General features: G+C 37.3%; 3 protein-coding genes and 1 long non-coding RNA gene across 6 annotated transcripts in view; all 4 read right to left on the reverse strand.

Moving 5' to 3' along the window:
* The window catches only part of LOC116611454 (golgin subfamily B member 1), a 40,083-nt gene extending 37,710 nt beyond the window's left edge, over window positions 1–2,373 (reverse strand). For all 3 annotated transcript variants that reach the window (XM_048722332.1, XM_048722333.1, XM_048722331.1), the window contains exons 1-3: window positions 2,145–2,373; window positions 1,121–1,231; window positions 662–808 (exon numbers count right to left, since the gene is read on the reverse strand). In XM_048722332.1, the coding sequence (XP_048578289.1) occupies window positions 662–808; window positions 1,121–1,231; window positions 2,145–2,249 (363 nt within the window). In that variant the 5' untranslated portion in view covers window positions 2,250–2,373. The remainder of the gene's footprint in view (window positions 1–661; window positions 809–1,120; window positions 1,232–2,144) is intronic.
* Window positions 2,374–2,994: 621 nt separating this feature from the next.
* LOC5503442 (dickkopf-related protein 3) lies at window positions 2,995–7,377 on the reverse strand. The gene is made up of 5 exons (XM_048723028.1): window positions 7,034–7,377; window positions 6,231–6,420; window positions 5,545–5,746; window positions 5,165–5,258; window positions 2,995–3,407 (listed from the first exon to the last, which is right to left on the reverse strand). Exons 1-4 carry the CDS (start codon window positions 7,232–7,234, stop codon window positions 5,213–5,215), a joined length of 639 nt encoding a protein of 212 aa, XP_048578985.1. The 5' UTR covers window positions 7,235–7,377; the 3' UTR covers window positions 2,995–3,407; window positions 5,165–5,212.
* Window positions 7,378–8,591: 1,214 nt separating this feature from the next.
* On the reverse strand, window positions 8,592–14,931 carry LOC5503443 (protein NLRC3). Its single transcript, XM_001624472.3, has 4 exons — window positions 14,745–14,931; window positions 13,065–13,940; window positions 12,006–12,299; window positions 8,592–10,672 (listed from the first exon to the last, which is right to left on the reverse strand). The coding sequence occupies exons 2-4, from the start codon at window positions 13,927–13,929 to the stop codon at window positions 8,592–8,594; spliced, it is 3,240 nt and encodes a 1,079-aa protein (XP_001624522.2). The 5' UTR covers window positions 13,930–13,940; window positions 14,745–14,931.
* Window positions 14,932–15,397: 466 nt separating this feature from the next.
* LOC125560647 lies at window positions 15,398–16,907 on the reverse strand. Its single transcript, XR_007306716.1, has 2 exons — window positions 16,248–16,907; window positions 15,398–15,643 (listed from the first exon to the last, which is right to left on the reverse strand). It is a non-coding gene; the product is annotated as an uncharacterized LOC125560647 (long non-coding RNA).

Raw genomic sequence — 16,907 nt, forward strand, 5'->3', positions numbered from 1 at the left:
TAAAATCAAAATAAATTTCAAAATAAAATTTTTCTATCCATGTATGTAATCCCAAACCTCGACCTTATCATTTACTCATTTATAACTCAAAGCATGTAATTATCCAATGAAATATCATAAGCCTTGATTTAAAGCTATTGTTTATATAAAGTAGACCTTACAAGAACTGGCTGTAAATATTTTGTATGCACTATCAGAACGGGACACAGGATACAAACAACCCATTAAAAGCTTTCATTAGTCAAACTAAAAGTTATCTACTTTATTATCAATTCTGCATTCTGATTAGTTGATCTACAAGCGGGCTACATATTGCCTATTAGTAGCAAAGACTATCAGTCACAAATATTTAAAAGCTACAAAAACGCAAATGATGATACCAGACAGCATTAATACAAATTGACCTAGTAATTGATTAGAATAAACAAAAATTTGAACTCAGGAGTCCATTTGAGCTCGAGGAACAATTGTTACCTGTATTTTTAAATATTTCTTTAACACCTTTGATACATACTTATTTAAAAAGACCATCAATAATAAAGTCTTACTTACAGACAAATTATTATTTTTGTTTTGTTTTTGTTTTTAGATATTCCACTTTTAACATTTATCAAGCGGGAATGTCTAATGTACAGTCAGTTTATACTTGGGGATGTGTTACCTCAAGCTCAGCATTCTTGTCTGCAAGCTGCTTTTGTAACACATCTACTGTTCTCTGAAGTCCTGGTTCCTCTGTACTCCCCTGATGTGACTCTAAGCCAGTGCTAGGAGGCTGGGGTGATCTATTTTTTAGCTCTGAAATCTCTTGCTAGAGATGCAAGTAGGATAAATCAAATGGGATGAATGATCAAGGCATGGGGTTCTCATTCACTTTGAAAGCTTCAGCTCTCAAGTTGTGTGACTGACGTCATACTCGAAAAACCGGTTTAGACATGTAATTAGAGACTGGAACTGAAAAATGCTATTCGCCCAACCAAAGCCCCCTTGCTTCGCTCGTCACAGCATTTTGGCTGAGCCTCACTGGACAAGAGAAGTCTTTAGGCTCCAGTACCCAGGATACAAGAGTAAACCAAATAATACTTTTGGGATTTTATGGTACAGAAGGAATAAATACACTTACCTCTTTCTGTCTTAATAGCTTTTGGAATTCATGATTGATGTCCTCATTGCGCTTTTCTGACTCATTCAAAGCCTGCTTTAATTCTGACACTTGATCGGACAAACTTTTTGCCTACAGTTAGACAAAAATAAGACAATTAGCAACATTTTGTGGCTTCCCTCTTTGTATTACATTGTTGTTTTAGAAACCTAATGCATTATGAGGGTTAACATGTCATAGTGTGTTTCACGAGTATCACATAAATAAACTGATGCAAGGGTAAATAAAACAAATTTGTTTAAATTGATGTTTTAAGTATGTTAAATACACAAATTTGCAGAATAACAAAATGTTGAGTATTTTCATTTATCTTTCCAGATACCTGTATTAGGAAACAAAAGTTTACACTCCCATAAAACAAAGGAATGCCTCAAAGTCTTGATTGTCCTAACTTGCATCACTAATTTTAAAATGGTTTGGATTGGACCCTAATCAAATTAAATAATCAGGACCAGTTTAGAGTAAACTGATATAATATAAACTTAGACCAACTTTGAACATTCCTGGCATATGAAAAACAGGACAAACATTCAACTTCCAATAAACAAAAACATGCATATCTATTTTATCGAACGAATGGAAGGAAATTGGCAAGATTTTTAAAGTTTGTTTTACACACAAAAAATAATTTCGGCATTAACTCTCAAAAATATATGTTGTTGTGCATACACTCCAGATCGATTTCACTTAAATAAATATATAAAAAGTACGATTAAGTTATTCCTGAATTATCTAAAGCATTTCTGGTAAGTGATTCTCGAAATATCTGCATAGGAATCTACAAAAATAAGTAAGCTCGTAGTTGTAGCCTTTCATACAATCGCAATAATATTTTTTTTGAGATTCATTCACAAAGCAATGACCGATTACAGACCTACAGTACAAAACCACCAATATTGTTCTAATTGAACCAGGAAAAAAGGTCAAAACATTAACATTTTCAGAGTGAATTCTCACTCCCACAAGCAAAATGTATGAATTTCACCTTAGTCGCAGAACCAGGAGCGCTTGCTTCGTCATGAGATTCACCAAATGACTCCTCTAATTTATCTGTGACCACTTGGGCCACAGAGCTGATTCGTCCCCACATTTTATAGCGTTAATGTGGCGGTCTGGGCTGCATTTTATGTTGTGTTTAGCTCCCATTTGACCGCCATGTTGATTCATTCGGCTCCCCTTCGAACACCACGTCAGCTGGATGCCGGGTTACAAAGCACTCGATCCAGTCCCCCGCTGTAAAAATGTTCTAATGAAGACATGCAAAGCGAGGGCAGTGGAGCATGTTGCTTTCAAAATTCGTTCTTGTTTTAGTTTGACACAAGTCAGTGTGACTTGGTGGCCAAACGAAAGGCAAGTTGTAAGAATTAGCAAAACGGCGCCATTAGGAGTGCTTTGGAGGGGGCTGGCGCGTGGGGGAGGGGGGGGGGGGGGGGGTGTTGAGCAGTCATCCCGTATTATTTTCAAACGTTTTAAAAGAGCTCGAAAATGTCGATATTTCCCAGGGGAGCTTGCATCCGGACCCCTTGTTCAAATCCTGGATTTCGGATTTTTTCCGGTCTCCCCCCTCCCTCCCCCCACCCCCCCCCCCCCCCCCCCCCCCCAACAAACACACACACGCTCTAACGTAACGCTTGAGATCTCTTGAACTTTGTCGGGAGCAGTTAGGTGGATATTGGGAGCAGAAAATTTTGTATTATTATACATACATTCTTGAAAATGTCTAAAACCCCCTTCATACAACCCGTGAACAAGGCCGATCTGTGTCAACCTGTGGTTAAGTCTTCCTACTAGGTGCAGGTTGCTTTCTTCGCAATTCACAAAAAAGAAGCAAGAAAAAAAAAATATTTTTTTTATTTATGAGCCCCTTCAAATATCTTATTTGAATGTATATGCCTGTTCTAATTTTCTTGAATTAGCAGCCTCCCCCTCGCAAAAACCTTCTAGTTCCGACGACATATTTTATAATCCTGCTTGTGTTGTTGGTTAGTTTGTTCTTCCTTGTGTTGTGTTTCTCTTTTTTACAAATGGCATAATTTATCTAATAAAAACTTGAGATTCACTGGCGGATCCAGAAGTTTAAAAAAAGGTAAAAAAGTTTCAAGAAAGGGGGGCCGGGCTTATTCTTCTTTCGTATATTTCCTTATATTTCTTGTTATTTTTGAGCCAAATGTCTGAAAATAGGAGAGGGCATGGGCACCCTCGCCCCTCCCCCCCCCCCCTCCTAGATCCGCCCACGAGATTAAATATTAAAATTAAAATTCACCCATTGCTTCCACATATTTCTGATCATTGCCATATAACATATAATATAAAGATTGGAAACAAAATTACGGTAACACAATCAAAAAGCTTTGCTAAACACGCACGAATATTCTGCCACGGTACAAATGTAAAAGAAAATGTGGACTCTATTCTTCGCTCTGATATCTATCGGTCTAAACTGGAAAACCTAGTCAGTCACTGCGATACCAATTGCCCAGACACAGCAAGCAATATCACATCAAGTTTTACAAAGCTGCTAGTTGAGATCAGTGAGAAAGCGGGTTTTAAATACGGAGACAAGCAGAAATGTCAAAAAACAAACGCACCATGGTTCGACGAGGAATGTCGATCAGAGAAGGCAAACCTTAAACGGTGTGGAAGGAAGATATGTAACTCACCCAATGACAGTGAGCTAAGGCGGGAGCTATTTTGGAAGAAGAAAAAATTCAAGAAATTATGTAAGCGTAAGAAATATCAATACAGAGCAAGCGGTATCAAAAATTTGGATTTCAAAGATAGCAAAAAACTTTGGCGATCACTTAAGAATCTATTCAGCGTAGGGAAAGACAAAAAACAACAAGAATGTGATTTAGAAATAGAAAGCTTACACTCACACTTCATGGACTTAAACAAAACTACAACTACAAATTTATCCATCCCTAAATGTAGAGACCAGACGGGACCAGACGGGTCGGATCTTAAATTCTGTAAAATGTTACTAGGAACTGGAAAAACGGCTGTGAACAATGCGTGCAGAGGGGAACTAGGCAGATATCCTCTTTGTATAAATGCAACATATAGGAACATAAAATACTGGATCAACCTTCGGTCAAAAGAAGAGGCCCTCTCAAAAGTAGTTTATACAGAGTGTGTAAATAACCCTCACGTGTCCTACTGGACCCACAAAACAAAAGAAATAATTTTCAAAGCGGGTTTTGGGTTTATGTGGCTCTATCAAAATGAAACCGACCCTACATTGTTCCTTGATATTTTCTCTAAACGACTTAATGATATGTATTTTCAGAAATGGCATGGGGAAATTTTCAATGACCAAAGGAAAAACAGTAACGAAATGAACAAACTAAGAACTTATAGAACTTTTAAAGACAAATATGAATTAGAGAATTACCTTGTAGCCATCCCTAATGTGAAACATAGAGTTGCGCTAACAAAACTAAGAATAAGTAATCACCAATTGCAAATTGAGAAAGGCAGACACACGAGGCCTTACACAAAGGAAAAAGATCGGATTTGCCCAACATGCAAAAATGACGTGGAAAATGAATTTCACTTTCTAGTACAATGCCAAACATACAAAGAGCTACGAAACTCAGTTATCCAAAATTTGCAGCGCAATCAAATTACACAAAAACGCCTTTTCAATTTACTAATAAATCCGCCAACTCAATTAGCAGGGATAGCTGCAAGGTACATTTCCGAATGTTTCAAGCTAAGGGAAACGCTAATAGGGGAAAAAAGGGAAGAAAAAAAGAAAAAAAGAAAATACAATGTAAAACTAAGTAGTAACTAAAAACAATCAGAAAAGATTTAGAAAAAGAAAAAATGAAAGAAAGGAAATACAATGTAAACTAAAACTAAGAACAATCACATAATAGCTGTTGTACGTCTTATATACGTACTATTTTACCTTTTTTTAAAATTTTTTGGTCACTAACCGATGTAACTTTACTGTTTCAAGGGACCAATAAATAAAATCTGTCTGTCTGTCTGTCTTTAAATATTGTTATATTAGATGTTATTACTTAAAATAGCTAAGAGAACTATAAACTGTTACTTCTTCTGAGGTTTCATACAAATCTCGTGACTGGCCAGTATTCTGAAAAATAAAACAACAATATGAAAAAGAAAATAGACATTTTATTCAGGGACGTTGGGGGGGGGGGGGGGGATTAATAGTAATTCCAATGTGCCGATTGGTTGATATCAGCAAAGAAGGAGGCGGTTAGGGAGAACAGGTAGGGATAATAAACTTTTTAGAAAATACGAGGGTGGGGCTGAGAGGGTTGGGAGAAGAATGGGAGGTTGATTGGTCACGTGTTATTGTTGCTTTTATCAGTTTATCAAACCTAACCCCGGGTAAATTGATTGAAACGTTTACAAACCCCTTTTGGGTACATTCCAGTCCTTTCTTGCAAGGTCCACAGTCAGGTTTTTCGCCGACCCAGATCTTCCGATAAAGTATTGATGCGCACTGGTGGTACTCGTCAAGCTTCGGTTTGCAGATCGGGATGACGGAGTTTACCGTGGGCTCAAGAACACAGCATGCGTCGCCTTTGCAATCTGTGTCCTTCTCACAGAAGGATCCTAAAATTGGGAAGTTATGTCTCTACTTTGCTACTTATTGTTACATTTAAGAGGAAAAAACGAATGTTTTAGATCTCCACAATCTTATACAGGGGCGGGTCTTCGGGTTGAAGGAGAGAGGGAGGACTCAATGGCAATCGGGGGAAGAATGGGAGTAATTTGATATCGTTAATTTGCTTTCTGACTCGAAAAGACAAAATTATCTCTTGAGCTCAATTCGCAGCAAAAGAAATGGTAGCGGCATATACCCCATATACACAAAAGATATTTTTTTGTACATTTTTTGGCATTTTCCCTCTTGGTAGCCCTTGAGAGGGGCCACTGAACCCTCCCAATTCGCTTCTGTAATAGCATATAGGGTAAAGCCAAACACATTATGAATAGAAAATCGTTTTGTTGAATAAGTAGCAGATACCCCTCAATCGTTGTTTATAGCTCGTTTGGGGCACCCCAACCCTCATCAACACTCCCTGTATTCGCTCACCTGGATCACCCTTGGAAGTCTTCTCACATCTTCCATACGTGCACACCATCCCGCTACAGCACTGGTTTCTATGATAACATGCCATCTTATGTTTGTGACAGTCCTCGCAGTACAGAAGGTTGCAATACTTTCCGGCTTTACACGGCTTCTTTTCTGAGCATTCCGCTTGATAGTATCCAGGTGCAATCATCTGGAAGAGTTTAGAGTAAACAGTGGCAAAGAGAGGATAGCTAGTTGGTGGCATTTCTCATAGGAGGAAAAGGAGGGATAATAAAAAAAAGACGAGAGTCTCGTTTGAATATGTTCTGATGCCGAAAATGTCCATTTTAAAAATTGCTGTTCCCTTTTCCCATTCCTTTTTTTCCCAGCCAGCAGTTAACAATTGGGGCATCTCTTAAAGATGATGTTCTTAAATTCTAGGGTATTTAAAAATATAATACCCAATAAATTATTAGGAAGAAAATTACACAAATGACGAAAAGCAATAAGTAGGTAATAAGTAAGGTTGCTATTGAGACCAACTTGATTCTGCATTTTAATACGCATCAGGATAAAAAGGCAATATTTTTCTGCTATCTGAGCCTCGGCATGTTCTTGGGCGAAATACAAGGTTGGATGTCTTATGAAAAAGCTTCTTATAAAATAACCTCAAAGAGTGTATAGCACGTTCTTGAATTTGTGTTGCTGAATATGTTTAGAGCCTTGCAGCCAGAGATAACCAAAAGCTAACTACTTAAATGTTCCCCGTCTCCTAATTTATGGGATGTCTAGTTTTGTCTTTCAAAATATTTCTTTTAACTTACTTGTCGTTTTCTTTCTCGTTCTCCGCGCTGAAGACCTGGTTCACCTGATTCACTAGCTCGTTTTCCAGAGTTAGCTATTTCCCGCTCAAGCCTTTTGAACAAATTGTGACGGCGATCTGCTTGATCCTTGTAGATTCGGGTAAAACCAAAACTCTGAACAATTGATATCAATGCCAAGATAAAAAGTATCGAAATAGCCATCGTAAGGAAACACAAGCTAAAACTCTATCAGATCCTAGGAATAATAATCAAAGAGCCTTTTCATTTTAGTGTCAAATCATATTTTTGGTTAGCACGTCCATGTTACCCAAAGCCAAAACAAAGCCCGGCATATGAATTATTTAAACTATAAATCACAGTAAAGCAGAAACGAAGGGTACCTGTCATAAAACCTCGCTGTCTCTCTTACCTGTCTTGTATCAGGACCTCAAAGAGCCTGGGCCGAGCCCGCGGGAAAGCTGTGATATTCTAAAATGTTAGAGATTGGGCCGGGTTTTCAAGATGAAGTAAACAAAAATTCCTGCAAGTTCCATGGAATAGATGATGTAGATGTTTTATTATTGGTACCAATATAAAAATTTTGTTACAAAGGGTGTTTCAACCAATATATTTCTATATTTCCTTTCCTTATTATATTTCCTTATTTCCTTTCCTTATACACATACACAGAAAAATGTGCTTTGCAACAACCTTTCGCATCTTTTTTTGCGGGTTTAAAAGTAGATGAAAAAGCTGTTCCCTTGTTGTGGAATCAAATTTTGTCTTTTTCCAGAACATCAAGCATTTCTTTCCTAAGGTTATCATAGATCGGACACCTCAGTTAGAAGTGCCACATCTGTTTCATTGCCGGCAGAGTCTTTCCTCCGGGCTGCGGTACGGTCTGGAGTACCGTCCAGCCTCTATTTCTAACTTATGACAACTTATTCTTAGGCGTGTCAACTCTACTCTATCCTTGATGTTTTGAACATTAAATAGGTACGTTCCCTTGTCATATTTTGTTTTAAACTTACAGAAAGTTCTAAGTTTGTTCGTTTTTCCGGACTTTTTTGGAATCGTTAAAGATGTCAGCTTCAAAATTTTGGAATCCAATGTCTTGAAGCCTTTGCTTAAACAATATCTCGACTGACATCCCCCCCCCCCAAAAAAAAAAAAAAAAAAGAAAAAAAAACCCGATTGAAGCAGACTCACAAAAACAGTTTGCTATGTACTAATAAGGAATTGAACAAGTGATCATGAAGAAAGGCAGTTTTCAAAAAGAAACTGTTAGATATTAAATAAAAGCGCGTTTGGTTATTATCGACAGGACTGTGGACTAGGATTTGTGGCGAATAGATATATAAAGATGCTCAACATGATGTGACGTCGCGTCAAAAACAGAAATACCAATGTTTCAATTATATGGCTTAATTTAATTTATTCTCCATCACACTCTGACAAAAATACATACATTTTATTGGTAAAATAGCTTATGTGAGTAGCTTATATAGATGCATCTACATAGTCATAGTTTTTATCTTTTCCTTCCCCGATTAACAGGCTTGAGGTGCTTTTGTCTTTTTTAGAGGAAGAATGTCGTTAAGCCATTGTGACTACGCAGTATAACCCTTCTCAATACATGGCTTCCCGAGAGGCGAAATGCTTCTATTCTGCGTCTAACTTTCACTGAAAGATCATCAACAAAATCAAGGCTCTTAATCGATGGATTTTGCATCTGTGTATCAATGATTGAGGATATGCCCTCTTCCCCTATAGGGAAACCAAGCACCATATGTTCAATTACTGTGTTCTTTGTAAGTAGTTCTGGGATCCAACTAAAATTAAAGTACTGAGAATATCGTTCACGGCATGCAAGGTGTTCAACCTCTAAAGTCTTTATGGATTTATTACTAGCAAGAGCGGAGGCAATTTCTGTATTATCGTCGCTGTCACCAATGCCAAGCCGAAGCTTTATAATTGCCTCACTTTGTCCAACTATCCTTGCAAGTTTAGTAATTATCTCGGAAGAATTCGCTTCTACATGGAGACCTAGTCTCTTCAGTGACTTGTTTTGTTCTATAGCATCGAGGACACAACACGTGTTATCACCCAACGTAGGTACATTACTTAAATCAACAATTTCCAGCACTTTGTTTTGAATTATCATCTCTGCGATTGCAACGGCAGCAGCAGAAGCAACAGAAGCATCAACAGCAGTGTCAGAGGAGCTGAGAATCAAGCGCTTGATTGACAAATCCTTCTTCATAGCTCTAACTACGGTAATCATTAATTGTACAGAAATGTCTGTAATTTCTAATAATTCACATATAGAATTATTGAGGCGACAACTGTTGATAATCGTGTGCAACATGTCTTCTGATTCAGGAGAAATGTCTGAAATCGTAAGAATTTTTAACCCTTCTATGGAATCTCTTCCGCATTTACTTTTAGTCCCATAAGACAGCCAATAACAAAGACCTGACACAGCTTTAGATGAGAAAAGATACAATTTCAATGAAACGTTTTGTGGTAATAGTTGGATAAAGCCGTCCAGACCTTGATCTCCGCACTTGACCTCGTGCAGGCATTCACACATCAATTTTATAACATAGTCATAGTCCAACAAAGTGCACATAGACACACTCCTAGAATAATATCGCATCATTCCATCAGGATTCAAAATGTTCGCGAGTGACTTCACAGCAGTAGAAGCCTTGGCTGTACCAATCATTGACGCTAAATCGAAGTTACATAGCGTATGAAACATAGAGAAACTAAAGAATTCTTCACCCTCGCCTTTGGCAAAGCAGTCAGCGAAAAACAACGCCGCCAAATAATCTTGCAGTGATTTATGTAAAAAGGAATATGTAACTTCACATCGGATTTTCTTTGGTGCTTTGTTCTTTACAACGACACCCAAGTCCAACAGATCCTTTGGTAGCTCCATTGCCGTAAAGCATAACTTATTTTCCTTTAGCGCCTCATAAGCGTACTTCCCCAATGCCAAATGCCAATCCTTAAACCTTTCTTCAAGGTCGCAATCCTCAACCTCCAGCCCCTTTCTCTTAATGTGTCTTTTAGTGATACAGAACAGGATTTCTTTGTTCAATGTAGTGATGTCCTGATGTCTTTGGGAAGTGAGATACTCCGCGTTGTCCTCAAAGACTAGGCAAAGCATAGAGGCATAGAGAGGGTTACAGACCAAGTCCCTTAGCTTTTGATTTATCGTAACGTGTCGAAGAAGGTTATGTGCCACTGTTGGGGAAGATGAGAAGTAGCTTGTAAACAGTTCCTTGGCATCGTCAAAATTCCATCCAGTTATTTCTAGCTTCCTGTCGAAACTATTTTTCAACTCTGATAGGTGGTTTTTACGGCTGGTAACTACCATGCAACTTTGTGGTAAGGCCTTTTTGCTGAGAATTGTATTAAGCGATTTCCTCGAAGATGCAGGCAGTTCATCGTAGCCATCGATGACCAAGGCAACACTCTTCTCGTTGTCACAGATATATCTGACAATTCTCTCTTTATCCTCGTCTGAGTAATTCTCGGGAATCGCTTGACGCAGGAAATCTCTCCAATCACTGGCATTTGCTATATCACGACAATGCAGCAGTAATACGACTTTGATTTCTTCGGGGATTATACAGGACAACGGCATGTTGCCTGAAAAAAAAATTCAATTAGACATTTATGGGAGGGGAAAGATTGCAAGTATAAATAAATGCCCATAGCCTATAATCACATCAACGACACAGAAAACAAATTATCTTACTACATGTTCCCCTAGAATTGTTAAACCTGGAACTAATGAAAAATTATATGTTTTTGCTGTAGTTTCTGCAATTTCAAATCTAAAAATAAATAATTTACTTTAACTAGTAAGCCCATTTCTGTATCTTCCTTTTGATAAATTTGTCAAATTCTCTTATTTTTTGTGAATATTTATTGTTTAGCATTTTTATAAACACGTGCTCTAAATCGTTTTGTCTTTCAATAAACACATGCTCTGGTTTGGAAAAAAAAGAAAAATCGATTCAAAGCATGTGTTTATTAAAAGACAAAACGATCTAGAGCATGTGTTTATAAAAATGCTAAACAATAAACATTCGCATTTAATGGCTTATCAGTACATGATTTGTGTACTATTTATTGCGCGCTCATAAGGTCTGTACTCGAGTATGCGTCGCCGGTGTGGGCTGCTCTACCGGAATACCTATCTGAGCACCTGGAGTCTATACAGAAAAGAGCTTTAAAAATCATTCTAAGGCACGAATATACGAGCTATAGTAGTGCCCTTGCCTCAACGTCTCTCCAATTTTTGTCTGAGAGAAGGGATGAAGCATGTCGGAAATTTATGGCAAGAGCTAAAACTGTTGAACCCTTAAAATCTGTGGTTAATAACATGACAACTGTCCAACATGGATATAATTTGAGATCAGGAAATGAGAAAATAATAGGACCGCAAGCTAAAACTTGTAGGTTTAGAGATTTTGTGACTGTGCGCTATTGTTAGTTTCTGTGTGACGACCTCTCACTTGTAATTCAGCCATGATAGCTGCAATGGTGTAGAAATAAACATATATATATATATATATATATATATATATATATATATATATATATATATATATATATATATATATATATATATAATTTCTGGACTTATATTAGGGGATGATCTTGCAATTATGCTAAAACTAACTGGTTTGGCGGTTTAATAAAAAAAGACAATCACAAAAAGTGCTCTTTTCTTTTGGAAAAAAATCACAAACACTACCCTTAGACTACTTTTCCCATACAGATATAGTGTTATGGCGAGGAAAGGAAAAATTACATTGTTTATCAAAATATCGTGTATTTTCCTACATACGTTTTACAGTAATTTTGCTGGAACCGGACATGTCGTCGCTATATTATCTAGAATATTGTTATATCTAGTGTCGTTATTTCATTAGTTCTTTACTTTCTATATTATGATGGAACAGCTTCAACTCACTTTTATTTCCTTGGACGCGAAGTGCCCACAAGTGGACAAGGTTCTTGCAGAATGAGGTTTTCCCAACCCCAGGATTCCCTTCAAGAAGTACTTTAGAGACCCTCTTTTTATTCAATGGTTCAAACAGGTCACACATGTTCAACCTCGATTCATCTTCTGTCACTATCTTTGGCTCTTTAAACATCTTTTGGACATTAAACTTGGATTCAAATTCAAGCCATGGTAGAGGAGTGATGTATGATGCTTCACCAGTTGTGTACTCAGATAGAAGATATTCCAACCACTTATCCATGGCTATAAGAACATGTATTCTAATATTAGTATCTAAATAGCCAATAAAAATCAATAGGTTCAGCTATTTTGAAACCAGTGGTGGATAAGGTGCTGGTGTGATGTGTATACAAGCTTTTAGCCCAGACCCTCTGTGTGAAATCTTACAGATCTCATGATTATGGGTTTAACAATAATATAACACCCCTTTTCCAAGTGGGTTGCACTTTGATACAGTAGCCTATGTGTTGTAACTTGCTTTGAACAATAATAAAAAAATAAACGCCAAAATCAAGTTCTCTCACTGGATCTGAGATTGGTTTATGACATGATATACTGATTCATGTTTTTTTTTTCATTAGCACTGCTGGTTTGGGATACATAGATCCTCAAGTGCAAACTTTATGGAAATAGGTATTTGCAGTATAGGGGGCAAATAATGAGATTTATTTTGTTTTGTTATTGTTTTTTCACAAAACTAAAACACATTTAGAAATCAACGCCTGCACAATTATGTCAAATGATGCAATGATGAAAAACAGAAATAGGTAAAAGCATCAAGAACAGAAAATAAGATCTATTTGCCTTGTTTTTTTTTTTTCACACTCAAAAGAAATTTTAGATAACAGTGTCTGATGTTAAATGATAATACAGTGATGCTGTGTTAACCAGCCCTATGCTGCCCAGAAGGAGTGTTACAGTGATCAAGACAAAAGGTGGGCTGCAATTCAAAAAAACACTGTTCAGTGTATTTTTTCCATAAACAGGGATCATCAAACTTATACACACCTTTGTCTCGCTTTGCAAGCTCATCAGATTCAGCAACTCCCTGACCAATCTTCCCATCTTTGATTTCTTGGATTTCCTGGCATATTGTTTGCACTTCATGAGCTATTCCATGAAACTTTTCATTGACACTCTGCCCAACCCCTTCGACTATCTGTTGAACAGATTGAACATCAGCGCCCACTCCTTGGATTTGGCTGTTCATAGCTTGCTTCAGGTCCTGTACTTCATGGCTCACTCCTTGCACTTCCTTTCTCACTTCTTGTGTTTCTCTAAACAAGTCGAGCTCATCCTCATTCCATTTCTGCAGCAATGCTTTGTAGTCTGTTGCACCAGAGGGACGGCTTTTAAGATCATTCACTTCATCAGAACTGATACCAAGGGCAATGAGAGCTGTTGAGATCTCTTTCCAGTAATTCTCAAACTCTACATCATCAAATGCGGCATTATTAACATGACATAACTTGTTCCTATAAAACTTGATGCGAGCAATGTGTGCTGGAATTGAATTGTCTGTGCTTGCAGGCAAACTGTCCCATCCCGAAGAAGGAGGTTTCAATAGGCAGATGTTGCGCAACAGAACAAAGATGAGGGTAATGTCAAAATCTTTAGAGGTTGGAGGCGGTAGGCCATGTTTAGGGAACAACTTATCCCATTGATCATTATTAAGTATTTTCCTCTTCCCTCGCGGAGGACACCACAAGGAATGTAGAGTCTTGTAGTGATGATTCAGCTGAGTACTTAATGAGGAAGGTGGCAGAAATCCATCCAAAACACCTCGAAGGGCCTGGGTTCCGCCAACAACAAGTAATCGGGAAAGTTTATCAAAGTTCTCAGAGTCCTTGTTGACTGGGAATAGACCTGCCATCACAACAACAGCTGCAAGAGGATATACAACTATGAGACTTAGCTGTCCATTGCCTGCATCTTTCAATATTTTTTCAAATATAATTAAGCCTTTTTGGGTAGAAGGATTGATTCAAGTTCACAATTATTCAAGCAGATTTGCATTGCCACAGAATTAAATATTTTATTCAAGGGCTAAAAAACTGTGGTTTTCAAGGAAACAGTGTGTCTTAAAAACACAATTTTCAAATGAAACTAAGTTCTTTCATTGTGATTAAAATTTATAACTAAAGGATTCAGTCTTTGATGACTTTTTAACAGAAAACACAAAAAATATATTTCAAAATTGTAAAAGCAGTGTGTCAATTTGAATTTTCTTTGAGGATGTGACTGATAATTTAGAGCAGATGGCCTGTTAAATAGTGCAGATTCTAATAGATTCTTTTGACAGTTGAGGTTTCTGTCAGCCCTCCGGAAGTATACTGGGGTGATTGATACTCTCCCATAATGCACAGGGGGGAGATCACAAAAGTGCAATCAATAAAATTTACTCTGCTGAGCCAAATTTGCTCAATCTATACAAGTCACGAGAGACATGCAAATTCAAAAATTATTTCTGTTTCATAATCGATTTTGATGACATGCCACGAGTTAAGCGTTGGTGTGAAGGCCGTGGATTTGAAGGGATGCTTTTGTAAATGTGCATTTCGCTATACGAGACATGAATTTAAATTACTATAAGAGGCTTGTAATCTTCATAGAAACCCCTCATGCTTTTCGCTTATGCAGATAGAGTGCATTTGAAAGAGAATAACTCTTCTACATAGTACAAATTACCTGTAAAAGCCGACACATTTGCCTTGTTCTGAGTGCCTGTTCGTCCACTGAGATTTGTTCGACTTTCTACGGCCTTGGATTCCTGCTAGCAGAGGCCTCTTTTCTCTGTATTTCGCTGGGCTGGAGTTCGCGAGGAAAAGATACCTCTGCCATGGGTCGCAAGTTCGTTTGATCAAACCGCCGTCCACGATCGTGGACGAGATCCAGAGCGCATGCTCCGTTCATTAATTACTAGCCACTATTTGAGCCCACAATGACTAGCGCATGCATAAAACGTATATCCGCTGCGGGATAATAAGCCCGCATTCGAAACGGTGTCCTCCGTAGAAATATCACGCGACGAATTATAAAAGAAGCCTTATCTTCATTCAGAATTTTCTCTCTTTTGACTAACGAGTCAATCTTCCGTTTACAGGTTTTGCATATTCTTCTGGGAATAGCTGATCTAAGTTTACCAAAAAGTTTTGTAACATTTTCTTCGAATCCAACTGTGCGATATTTACATTAGTAAGAATATAAAATATATTTACAATAGTAAGAATATAAAAAAATATTTGGTCAGGTATTAAGGAATTGATAACAACAAAGCCTACTTGCTCAAACCAACCCTCCAAACTTATCATTAATAATAAGACAGTCAAAGACCCCAAAGCTATTGCAATAGCCTTTAATAACTTTTTTGCTACAATTGGTAGTCAGCTTGCTAGTAAAATTCCACATGTAGATAGAAGTCCTGAATCCTTCCTTGGTCCACCGCTAGTAAACAGTTTTGTCCTTTCTCCGGTCACAGCATTTGAGATAGAGGATATTATTTCTGGGTTAAATCCCTCCAAGGCATCAGGTCCTTATAGCATCCCAGTTTGCCTTCTAAAATTTTTGAAGTCCTATTTATCAGTACCCTTGGAAATATTATACAATCACTCATTTAGTAATGGCTGTGTACCGGATCAGTTTAAAATTGCAAAAACAATTCCAATTCATAAAAAAGATTCAGCTAGCTGCATGGATAGTTATAGACCAATCTCGCTGCTTTCAATTTTTAACAAAATCTTGGAGAAACTAATGTATAAAAGACTTATTGCCTTTATTAACAAATATAATATTCTCTATGACAAGCAATTTGGATTCCGAGAGCACCATACTACTTTTCATGCAACACTTCTAATTGTAGACAAAATTCAAAGGGCTATAGAGGAGGGCCAGTATTCCTGTGGGATATTTCTCGACTTCTCAAAAGCATTTGACACAGTTGATCATAAAATTCTTATTAGCAAACTTGCTCACTACGGAATTCGTGGAATTGCAAATGAATGGTTTTCATCATACTTGTCAAATAGAAGGTAATTTGTGTCAGTTAATAATTCAGAATCTGATGAAGTTGTCCTCACTCATGGAGTCCCACAGGGTTCAGTACTTGGCCCCCTCTTATTTCTTATTTATATCAATGACTTTCATAGATGCAGTAGTATATTTGATTTTCATATCTTTGCTGATGACACTAACCTATTTTACTCGAACAGTAGTTTGCTTGCTCTGGAATCCTGTATCAACGAAAATCTTCTTCATGTTTCTAGCTGGCTTGCTGCCAATAAGCTCTCTCTAAATATCGATAAAACAAACTTCATCATTTTTCATCCACCACAGAAAATCTCTAATTATACTCTAAGTATTAAGATAAATGGCAAATGCATCAAGAAAGAGAAGTACATCAAATATCTAGGCATATATATTGACTCCCATCTTAGCTGGAAATATCAGATACTTCATATAGCTAAAAAGATTAAACGTTGCATTGGTGTTCTCTCAAAAATAAGACATTATGTAAATATTTCAGTCCTAAAAATGCTTTACTATACATTATTATTTCCATTTCTAACTTACTCAGTTGTGACCTGGGGCAACACCTATGCAACTACTCTTAAGCCCCTTTTTATACTTCAGAAAAGGGCAATTAGAATATTAACTTTTTCTGATTTTAGGACCCCTTCAAATCCATTATTCTACCAACTTAGTCTCCTCAAACTTCATGACATAATCTATCTTAACAATGCACTGTTTATGTATGACTTCCATTCAGATCATTTGCCATCTGTCTTCAAATCATTTTTCACAAATATTAACAGGATACATCAATATAATACAAGACTTGCTAGTAGGAAGACT

Source organism: Nematostella vectensis, chromosome 15 (assembly GCF_932526225.1).
Source record: "Nematostella vectensis chromosome 15, jaNemVect1.1, whole genome shotgun sequence".
Lineage (NCBI taxonomy): Eukaryota > Metazoa > Cnidaria > Anthozoa > Actiniaria > Edwardsiidae > Nematostella > Nematostella vectensis.